At 30.8% G+C, this 11699-nt stretch overlaps 2 protein-coding genes across 2 annotated transcripts; one reads left to right on the plus strand and one right to left on the minus strand.

Annotated features, from left to right (window-relative positions):
• The first annotated feature begins 628 nt into the window (after nucleotides 1-628).
• On the plus strand, nucleotides 629-2895 carry LOC114194822 (uncharacterized). Its single transcript, XM_085665295.1, has 4 exons — nucleotides 629-852; nucleotides 884-1996; nucleotides 2080-2267; nucleotides 2348-2895. Exon 4 carries the CDS (start codon nucleotides 2548-2550, stop codon nucleotides 2893-2895), a length of 348 nt encoding a protein of 115 aa, XP_085521421.1. The 5' UTR covers nucleotides 629-852; nucleotides 884-1996; nucleotides 2080-2267; nucleotides 2348-2547.
• Nucleotides 2896-7146: 4251 nt separating this feature from the next.
• LOC114193711 (bidirectional sugar transporter SWEET1-like) lies at nucleotides 7147-10239 on the minus strand. Its single transcript, XM_028083612.2, has 6 exons — nucleotides 9847-10239; nucleotides 9700-9736; nucleotides 9468-9563; nucleotides 8817-9096; nucleotides 7715-7834; nucleotides 7147-7610 (listed from the first exon to the last, which is right to left on the minus strand). Exons 1-6 carry the CDS (start codon nucleotides 9878-9880, stop codon nucleotides 7428-7430), a joined length of 750 nt encoding a protein of 249 aa, XP_027939413.1. The 5' UTR covers nucleotides 9881-10239; the 3' UTR covers nucleotides 7147-7427.
• Nucleotides 10240-11699: the final 1460 nt, after the last annotated feature.

The following is an 11699-nucleotide window of genomic DNA, read 5'->3' on the forward strand; positions in this document are numbered from 1 at the left end:
AGTGGAAGAGAAAAGAAGAAGCAGAAAACCTAATTGCCCGAGAAGTTACTAGCACCATACAAGAAAGCAATCGTGAAGAACCATTTCCGTGAAGAAGAAAACACCATGAAAAATAAAACAACTCGAAACAAGTTTGCCTGTCCCACCTCTAAAATGGCTCAAATGTTTTCATTCTGAATCTATTTCAGCACTATTTTAATATCTTGCTTTTTGATGAAGTATCTAGATTTTGAATTTTAATAATATTTAATTTATTGTAAAATTAATTGTGTATCACATCAACCTTTTATTTCCCTTTTATTGAAATGTTCACGTGATCTTTCTTTACTTTTATATTACTTCTAGATTTCATGTGTTTCTTTTTCAAATGAAAAAAAGTTTCATATTTTATCCATAATGAATCTTTATGATCTCGTCACGTGAAATAAAACTTCATATTTTTATCCATGATCATGTCACGTGAAATTTTTCCAGCTTTATCCAGAATTATATTTTGACTTCAAAATTATATTTTGACTATTCTTTATACTTTTTTTATCCAAAATGTTAATTTATCTTTTTATATTTCTTTAGGAAGAAATATCAGTTTGAATTTATTCTTATTTGTAGAAGTAAAAAGAGTATAAGTCAAACAAAGAGAAAAAAAATAGATATTACATGGAATCATTGTGAGAGTGTTCCTCCTTATAGACTTGTAGTCAAGTGCAAATATTGTTCACATACTTGTTGGGGTGGTGTTACAAGAATGAAACATCATATTGCTGGAACAAATGAGAATGTCATTGCTTGTAGAGAAATGTTTTTGAAGTTGTTAGAAGATAAAAGAAATAAAAGAAGCAAATCGGGTAGACTCTTTTGAAGAAACATATATTCAATGTAGTAAGAAGGGGAAACAAGGAGTTACAAAATAGAAAACCATAAATGAAATGTTTAAAGATAGAGAGTTGGTGACTCAAGATATTTGCAATTGCATATATAGGAATGCTTTGCCATTTAATTTGATAAGAAACTCCTTATTTACCCAAATGTTGAAATTTGTTAGGGGAATATGGAAAGGGTTTAAAGCCTCCAACTTATCATGAAGTTAGAGTATCTTATCTGAAAAAAGAAATATACAATATTCAAGCTAGTTTGGAGAAATATAAGGTTGAATTGGAAAAATGGGGATGTACTTTGATGTGTGATGGTTGGACATATGGAAAAGGGAGGTCTGTTACAAAATTTTTAGTTAATAGTCCAAGCGGAACAATGTTCTTAAAATCTATTAATATTAGTAATGTGGTTAAGGATGCTAAACAAATGTTTGAACTGTTAGATTCTGTGATTGAAGAAATTGGGGAGGATAATGTCATGCAAGTTGTGACAGATGGTGCTACTAATTTTGTGGCAGCAGGAATGATGTTAGAAGAGAAGAGAACTAAATTATTTTGGTCTCCTTGTGCAGCTCATTGCCTTGACTTAATTCTTGAAGACATAAGTGAACTTCTAGGCTTTTACAATACGATGGCAAATGCCCAAAAAGTCACAACTTTCATTTATAAACACATATGAGACCTAAATTTATATAGAAAATATTCTAATGGAAAAGAATTAGCTCAACCAGTAGTCACAAGATTTGCAACTGCTTTGCTAACCCTTCAATGTATAGCACAATATAAAAATGCTCTTCGAGGTATGTTTGTTTCAAAAGAACGGACAACTAGTAAGCATGCTAGTAAGACTGAAGGTAAACAAGTAGTGGGCATTGTTTTATCTGATGATAGATTTTGGAAATCTATCCAATATTGCTTGAAGTGTGTCACTCCACTTGTGAAATTACTAAGGCTTGTGGATGGAGACTCAAAACCTACAATGTCATATATTTATGAAGCTATGGATAGAGCTAAAGAGCAAACAACTACAAATTTCAAGAATGAAGAATCTCGTTATATAAAGGTGTGGAAAATAATTGATACTCGTTGGAATTTGTAGCTGCTGCTTACTACCTCAATCATAAGTAAGTAACTATAACACTATACTTTCTTAGATTACAATTTCATAATGATAGATTTTAATACCTACTTTTTATTTTTATATTAGATTTCATTATGACAAAAACTTCAATCTGGATGAAGAGGTTTCATATGGTTTGTATGAGACCCTAGAAAAAATGATCCTTGATAGAAGGATTAGATTTAAACTTGATCAACAACTTGATAAATTTAAGAAAGCCCAAGGATTATTTGGAAGAAGCATGACAATTGACACTAGGGATAAGAAGCAACCTGGTATAATTTTTTTTTTTCAAGATTTTATTAAAAGCATAATTTCACAATTATAAATGTTAGTTTTTTATTTGACATTGCAGCTCTTTGGTGGGAAAGTTATGGTGTTGAGGGTAAAGAGTTGCAAAATCTAGCAATGAGGATTTTAAGTCTCACTTGTAGTGCTAATGGTTGTGAAAGAAACTAGAACATCTTTGATCAAGTCCATACCAAAAGAAGAAACCGCTTGGAACAATAAAGATTAAATGCTCTTGTCTTCGTTAAATATAATCTTCAACTTGAGATGAGACAAAAGGTTAAAGAAGAGAAAGGAGATACTTATGATCTTATATGTCTATCTAATATTGAATCAGATGATGAGTGGATTACTGAAAAAGAGGATCATTGTCTAGCAAACAATGTTTCATGGATGGATATACATGAATATTTTACTCTTGAAGAGGGAGCTCCAAGCAAGAAAAGGAAAAAGGGTCCAAGAAACTTAAACAAAAGGGAAAATATACTACAACAACAAATGATGATGGTTGAAGAAGTTGAGGAAGAGGATGAAGATGAAGATGAGTTGCCACAGAATGTTATATTAGATGAAGATGCTGATCTAAGTGACATTGATCTTGGAGATGATGAATGAAAGAATAAAATTAAGATGTAACATTTAAATCGAAGATCTTGACTTAATTATATTATATCATATTTTTAATGTTATTTTTTTCATATCACTTATTTTTACTTAAATATATTATATTTTATTTATCATGTATTTTACGATTCATAATAAAATTCGATTCACGATTCAAAAAAATTCACAATACAAATCTTGATTTGATAACCATGGTTATAGACCTTTTGTTGACTTTATTTTAACTTGACTAGGGTGTATTTTGTTATGGATAATGATATTTTGACCTACCTTTTTTGATTCACTTTTAAACTATCACTCCAATCACCCTTAGACTATCACATCATACCATTAAAACAAATTAAAATAGATGATCTAAGGGTAATTGAATTGATAGATTAAAAGAAGGTAAAAGAAAAAGTGATTAAAATATTATTATCCGTTTATTATATTGGTTCACATATATTAGGAACACATTTTTTTCTTTTGCTTAGATGTAAAAATACATTCTCTTGCAATAACCTTTTTTTTTCTTCCGCTTGTTATACTCTAATAAAATTCCAACTATAACTTTATATCCTATGAAGATTAATTAAAAACTGTAAATATATAACATATAATTTAATACTTATTTTGTCAAAGATGAAGAGATCTCCGATTAATCCTAATATACATATGTCCTAGCATTGTTATGGAGTCTCTCCTCCAAAGATTCTTCTCCTAGTGCCAAAATGTTTTAATCCAAATCCGAATTTATTTTTTCTTCTTTATTTTATACCACATTTAATTATATTTAAATCCTTATTTAAATTATTAATTTTATTAAACAACAAAATAATTAAAATTCGGTTTTTTCGTGTATTACATGTACAAGTTTTTTGAAATTAGAGTAATCTATCTTTTAATTTCTTCCATCATATTTAATAAACGTAAATTTTAGTTGTCCATATTTATCATATTTACAACACAAAAAACATGAACTTTTTACTCAATCAATTTTTCATTAACTTGCTACGTACACAATCTTTTTTAATTATTTACAAAATTTTAAATATCATCTACATATTTTACATTTTAATTACTTAATATCTTTATGAAAGTTTACATTTTATTATTTCAAAAATATTAAATATCAATTTTATTTTATGTTTCACTATAATTAAATCAATATTAATATTGAGTATTTTAATTCGTCACAAAAACTAATTAGTTACTTTCTAAAATAATTGTTACATTAATTTTATATTTTAATTTTAATATTTATTTAAATAAATAAAATTATGAGTGCACCATTTATACGTTAATACTTATTTCGTGAGATATAAGGCCCCTTCTTATTCCTCCCTTATAAATTTAGGGCTTGGCTTTTAGTGGACCCAAAGGTCAGCCCACACTTAGGGACTTTAGAACTCTAAGCTGTCTTTCACTTTTCATTATGTTCTCACTTTACAAACAGCTCACTTCTCAAACACCCTTTTTTCCTTACAAAAGTCATGCTAGGGTTTTGCTTCCACTTTTTGTTAAGCTAGAAGAACTTCATTTATTCCATGTAAGTTAACCTCCCAACTGATATTCCCTCAGTTCTAGCTATGTTGTCTTGGTTCCAACTAAGGTTCCTCATGATAACCTCGTTTCCTTTTTGTTTCACTGTTTTCCAGCTCATTAATCTGCTCCTAGAACTACTGTGCTTAACTGGTTAGGGTGTCTAAGTCGTTTCCTAGCCTTTTCCAGGTAAGGGAAGCTAAAGTTTCGTATTTTAAATTCATTTTGTCTAATTTTGGTTCTGTTTTGCATTTTTGGTGATTGTGTGGTGTTCACGATGAAATGAATATGCATTGTTTGCTGTTTTGGATGAATCTTTGGCTTTGCATGTGTGAAAATGTGAGGGACAACTATTATTTTCGCCAAGCCAGAAGTCTTGCCTAGGCGACCGTAGCAAAATCTTGCCTAGGGATTTTTGCTCGAGGACTCGCTCAAGCGGGAAAACTGAGTTTTGAGTGAAAAACCATCTCGCTCAAGCGAGATGGCCTCGTCTAAGCAAGCATTCACAAAACCTCCTAGGATCTTTGTTCGTAGTCTTGCCTAAGTAAGAGCATGCAGCTTGAGCGAGAGCACTCCTCTCGCCTGAGCGAGGGCTCCTAGCTTGAGCGAGACCTGACACAGGCCATTTTGTTTTCTTATATAATTATTTTTGGTTGAATGATTGGCTGGTTTGCTCTATTTGAAGTATGAAGTATGAAGTATGTGAATATGCATGTGATACCTAATTGGATAGTTAGTTATAAATGTTGGCATGGAATTGGTATGCCTGATAACTTTATGCTTGGTTGGCGAGACATGATTTTGGTGTGGTTTAGGACGTCATTCCACAAATCTCTAGGTGAGGTCTCATGGTGGTGTCTCATTGGTCAAGACATAATTCCACGATGGTTTCTTGGTGGTGCCTCATGGCCAGGATGTAATTCCATGACCCCTGTTAGTGGGAGCTCATGGTGGTACCTCATTGGTCAGGACGTAATTCTACGGGGTTTCGTGGTGGTGCCTCATTATATAATCTAGTAAGGATTCAAGTAAGGATTGCATCCTGACACTCTAGAGAATCAGTTAGTCTCACATAGAGGGTACTGACTCAAGTGGTAAGAGTAGCAGGAAGCCCTAGTCTTTGGCAGGATAATGGCCTTAGATGTTTGAAGGCTAACTTTGTGAGTGGTAGGGTAAAACCCACTGGAAATGGCTATGCAGAGCAGTAGAGGCCACCACAAGTGCAAGCATCCATTGAATCCGACTGATTATATGTATCCGGATAAAGTGTGTCTTTGAGTCTTAGTGTTTTGCTTGTCAGTCATTATATGTTTGGTTGATTTATGTACTCATGACTTTTGAATTGTATATTCAATTGTATGATAAAACATTTTTCCACTCTAGCTTAACCTTCCTGTTTTGCTTGTGTGTTTGTGTGTGATTTTCTTCTTTTGCGATGATCATCAATTTATTGATGTGAGTAGATGTGAGAACTCCTCGTGATCATCAGGGTGATAGAGATTCCGCTGCTTAGCTTATCTTGGGTCAGATCCCACTTCTTCTAGTTCTTCCTTTAGGGCTATAGCCTATGTATTACCTTGCTCTCTGAACATTTATTTTGAATACTGTTGAACTACTATTTTGTTTTGTTAATGGTATCGTGATGTGCCTTAGTTTTTCCTTCTAAGTATTCTTGGATAATTGTAAGGAGTGACATTATACTCCGTAACTCTGCTCTTTATATTATTCTGTGTGATCTTTCATTTAGTTATGTTATTTTTAAATGGAATGTTACATAAGACACTAAAACATCTTCGGTTAATCCTAGTATGTGTATGTTCTAACATCTGGCATAAAGGTTCTCCTCCTAGAGCCAACATGTTTTAATCCAAATCCAAATCGTTTTTCTTCTTCACCTTTTTGTTATATCATTTTCATTTTATGTTTTTACTATAATTAAATCAATATTAACATTGACTATTTTAATTCGTCACAGAACTAATTAATTAGTCTCTAAAACGATAATTATTACATTACTTTTATATTTTAGTCATAATATTCATTATATTTAAATCAGTAAATTTCGTTACTTTCGAAATAATTATTAAATTTATTTGTATTTTAATCATAATATCATACTGCTATACAATTTTTAATAATTATTATATTTACTTATTATATTATATTAATGTATAAAAAATCAAGTTAATTCATGGAAAATTGAATTCTAGTTGTTTTATGTGGAAAGTCAGATTTACAGTCAGAGTTCATTTTCAGGAAATAGATTTCTTTTACCAGAACAGTATATAATGCTACTTCTGAAAATAAAAAGACACAAATCACGGAACAGTACTCAAATAGCACGCTATAATCTAAAAATTACTTAAATAGTATATTATACTAAATCTTTATAGTATATTTTTTAAATAAAAATTCAGTTTGCAGAAAATTGAATTTTAAAATTTTTTATTTTTTACAATTTTTTTTTTCAAAAGTCTCTTCCTTCTTTCTTTTTATATGGAAAAGAAAAAAAAAATCAAAATTCAGGTTTTCAAAAATTGAATTATGATTTCTTTTTTAATCATTTTTTTCTTAGAATTTGATTCCCGAAAATTTAATACTGATCTAAAAAAAAATACTATATATATATTCGGTGAAAAAGTCAGTCTGTGTATACCTCAAGAAATTAAGAAAAATATAGATATGATGAATAATTTAATATATCTAAATGGGCCTAGAAGGTTACGAACAAAAACTATTACTATTTCCATATATTCACATTTTCTTCAAACTTCATCCAAACACAAAATAGCTCTGTAACTGTTTCCATGGGAGAGAGAAAGAAAGAAAACGAAGATAACAAACAAAAAGAAACAGAAGCGACAATGGCTAACCTAACAAAACCATTATCAAAAGGAAAACTGTAAGAAGATCCAAATCATTGAGAAAACACAGAGACGACAACAAACAACAACAAAAGTATAAGCACTGTCGAAATCAAAGAGGTGGTCTTATATGTTCCTCTAGACGCGTTCCTCTTGAGGAGTTGTTCTATTGGAGTTGGTCTGGTTCTGGTTCGGCATCTCCACGGTTCCTTCTTCTTCTTCTGTTGCTGTTTCCTTCTTGGGATCACTTTTACTGTGACGGTATATAAAATAGAGTATGAGCTGCGTCGCTCCCAGCAGTGAACCCACGCCGTTAGGTACCTGCAGTACGTAACAAAACAGGGTTTGTCCAGTTACGAGTCTCCATCACCACAAAAAGGGTTTCTCTAAGAAAGTGATAAGAATCTGTGTGGTGTGCAACTTACAGCCACAAATGGGTCACGACCAATTAGACCGTAGATGAACCAGGAAGTGCCACACAGGAACACAAACAGTGACAGAAAGAAGGGCATAAACTCCACGCTCTTCGTTCTGATCACTAGCCTCTGCACCCACACATAATGCCAAACACAACAAAATTATGCTTTCAAATAATTGCAAACTTTTCAAATACAAAAATTATTTATATATACGCCAAAAATAATGACTAATACAGAAAAAAATAATAATATAATGTGATAAGAAAAAAAATATTTAATAAATATATATATATATATATATATATATATATATATATATATATATATATAAAATATGTATGTTTATTATTAGTCCTTAAAATAACGCTTGGTTCTTGATATTAGCCTTTGTGTGTGTGCGTGAAGAAAAAAACATTTTAGTATATATTTAACATTTACACAGAACTTTAGGTCTTATTCTCTGTTATTTTTGTAATTGTGTGCATCAAAAATATCTTATTGCTTCTTCTTGTCATCTTTATAAGAAAATAAAATGGAAATGAAGTCAATGATGTAATGAAAAGAAAGATAAAATTGTTACAAATTTTGAATAAAAACAGCTTTGTAAAACACAGTGCTAGGCCAAATTAAACCTAGTTATCTATAACTATTCTATTAATAGAAAAATGCCAATATTTGGTGCACATTTTTTTTTGACATTTTGTATCTTTCTACTTATTTTTTATCTTTCTTATTTATTTTTTACATAATAAATCTCAAGATATCCTCAAACCTTTTTATAACCAGAGAGGAAAGAATTGACGGTGAATTTATGAAATTGATTGTTTAAAATAACATTTATTTGTTGTTTTTGGCTGAATGAATGATTAAGAGTTACGAAATCCAATCAAGTGAGAGTGATGTTAGATTCAGTGAATTTAAGAAAAGGAGAAAAAAACAATGTAAAACACTCTTAAAATAATGATTAACAACAAAGACAACATGAGAAAAGGTAACTTGCCAAAAGAGGAAAAGGGAAAACGAAGAGACAGGGGCAAGCTGGCCATGCCATGATGACATGATAAGGATGTGATGAAATTATTCGATGTAGAAATTGAACTTTGCTTACCATGATGGAGAGAGGTGACCCATACATGATGATGGAAAATATTGCAGCAGCGAAACCACAGAAGAGTGTTCTGGTGTTTCCATGCAGAGCCAACAGAGACACCAGAACAACACCAGAAAACACCGCCACCACGAACGAGAAAAGACCAAGAATCTTTGCTTTCTCTCTCTTGGGTGCAAACAACACGAAGATGAAAACGTATATGATTTCAATCACTGCTCCTGTGCCATTGACTATTGATACTAGAATGTTGTGTGGGGACACAAAAGGTAAACCATACCTGTGTATTGCAGAATACGATCAAAAGAATTAATCAGACCATGGAATATCAAACTTTCATTTCTCAGATTGAACCTGCTAAAGAAAATATGCAGAAAGATAGAAAGAACAGGAATAACCTCTAAGAAACTTTCATTTCTCAGATTGAACTCACTGTTAGAAAATATGCAGAAAGATGTATCTTATTAGAAAGAACTAAGAAAAGATTTAGCCAACGAGAGGGAAAATTCAACCATGATTTGACAAAATTGTGCAACTTTTTTTGCCTTAACTGAAACTACTATCTGCGGATAAATATTATGTCCCTCTTCCCATATGAAATTTGATGCAAAATAGAATGAAAAAGCGGTTGATTCTGAGTGAGAAAGGTACCAAGTTGAAAGGAGACAGTTGAGAAGTGTCATAGGGTAAGGAACGCCAGAGAATTTCTCTGTGGATTTGTTCGCAATGACCCTCTTGAATGTTACCCTGCAAAAACCAAACTTGTCACGAATTTTGTCAAATGGGTAACCTACACACACAAAAAGATGATTTTTTTGTGTGCATAGATGATGAAAAAAACATGGGGTGGGGGAGATAAAGATAACAGTTATGAGAAGCATACGTTGGGGCCAAGAAGAGGAACAAACCAGAAGCATTCCCTGCACCACAGAAAAAAAAAGTTGAGAAACCAAGAACAAAGACAAGAAGGGTATGCAAATGATGCAAATGCAACCATTGTAAGAGAAACCCCTATGCGAGCAAACCTCACCAAATATGCCGAACAAGAAATGCGCAATATTCATGGTGTTGAAGCTTGGAAAAATGAGAGAAAACTCAATGGGGGTTGAAGAAGGGAAAGAAAGTGGTCTAAAGAACTAGTAGTTTCTTTAGAAACGGTAGGTAACTCATAACTGGCTACAATGAGGGGTAGTTTTGCAGAGGTTGTGGGATGATTATTTATATATGTGTGTGGAAATGGAAGAATTGAAAGGTAACTTCTTTGGGCACTAAAAAAAAAGAAAAAGAAATTATTTGATCTTATCCATGGGGATTCAATGGAGAACCGTTTATGAACTTCAAAAGACAGTGTGTGTCTTTTATATATTAATTGCACCAAACCCAAATGAATGCAGGTGATAATGTAACATTCATGCGGTGGAGGCCAATATGCAAAGTGTTCAAGGTTCATCTCTCATTGTCTACAATAAATTTGTTTATTGAAGAAAAGGCAGAATAATTGAATCAGAAAAGTAAAAGATATTTGGGGTTATTTAAAATGATTTTTCACTTTGTTTTAATTACTCACATCAAACAACTGAATCAGCCATGATCACTAGCAGTCAAAACTTACCAATATTTTTTTTCTCTTCAATTTTGTCAAGTTTTTATTTATTTATCTTTACTTATAATAATGAAGTAAAGATATTTCAATTTCTTAATTATCGATTAATTTTATTTACTCTTTATATTTATGTATACTTTTTTTTCTTTCTTTTTTTCTGCCATGCAGACCCTGACAAGTGATTTTGTTTCGGAAAATTATAAACATATACACCTCTCAATTTTCCTACATCTACTTAATATTTAATAAAACTTAATTTTTTAACTTTTCTACTTTATTCATTTCAATTTGTTTTATATTTTAAAATAAAATATACATTTTTGGTGTTGAATAGATATAGAATAAAAAAATGTGATGTTTGTGTGTCACTCTTTTGTTTGTTCTTTAAATATATTACAAGTGTAGTATGAATTCTCTTTGAAATACTAGAGTCTATCCACTGGGGGATTAATTGGTATGTGTGAAAGGTAGTTTTGCCATTAGTAATACTAATACTTTTTTATCAAAAAAATATGATTGAATTATTTATAATAAAAAGAAGGTATAATTATTGGTATTTCGATTTTTTGTTAATTTCAATTTGGTACTCATACTTTTAATTTGTTTAATTTAGTATCTTAATTTTTTAAAGAGATTTAATTTGGTCATTTTCGTCAAGTTGGAGTTAATGCCGTGTTCCTACAGGACACGTGCCAAACCATGAATTTTTTTTTTAATTTTTAATTTTTAATTTTTTTTAAAAAAATTTAAAAAAGAAATTATTTCTTTTTCAAAAAAAATTTTAAAACTGCCACATGTCAGTTTATCATCGTGTCACGTGGCAGCTTACAATCATGACATGTGGTAGTGGTAATAGTTGTTTTCAATTTAGTACCCCAATTTAAATTTTTGGTTCAATTTAATACCCTAATTTTTTAAAATGATCCAATTTCATCCTCTCCAATTTGAGACCAAATTAGTAAATAAGCTTAATTACAACTTATATATACATGTTACAATAAATTTTTCTAATATATACATCAAATCATTTCACCTAAATACTTAAATTATTTTATTTTTACATTTTAACCTTTGTAATTTTTTACACATGGAATTTTTTATACTTGTAAAAAATAAAATAATTTGAATGTTTAGGTGTAGTGATTTGATGTATAAATTCAAAACAATTATTTTAACATGTATATATAAGTTATAATTAAACTTAATTACTAATTTGGTCTCAAATTAGAGGGGACGAAATTGGATCATTTTAAAAAATTGGGATACTAAATTGAACCAAA

This window comes from Vigna unguiculata, chromosome 8 (assembly GCF_037176805.1).
Source record: "Vigna unguiculata cultivar grain cowpea cultivar isolate G323 ecotype 2 chromosome 8, ASM3717680v1, whole genome shotgun sequence".
In the NCBI taxonomy this organism is placed as follows: Eukaryota; Viridiplantae; Streptophyta; class Magnoliopsida; order Fabales; family Fabaceae; genus Vigna; species Vigna unguiculata.

What these genes read in the sequence shown, in the direction of transcription:
- LOC114194822 (XM_085665295.1), top strand. Translation starts at nt 2,548, where the DNA reads ATGAGACAAAAGGTTAAAGAAGAGAAAGGAGATACTTATGATCTTATA.
- LOC114193711 (XM_028083612.2), bottom strand. Translation starts at nt 9,880, where the DNA reads ATGAATATTGCGCATTTCTTGTTCGGCATATTTG. An exon ending in TTTCTTGTTCGGCATATTTG is followed by an intron (nt 9,737 to 9,846) that starts GTGAGGTTTGCT and finishes TCTGTGGTGCAG; the next exon opens with GGAATGCTTCTGGTTTGTTC. An exon ending in AACTGTCTCCTTTCAACTTG is followed by an intron (nt 9,097 to 9,467) that starts GTACCTTTCTCA and finishes TGCAATACACAG; the next exon opens with GTATGGTTTACCTTTTGTGT.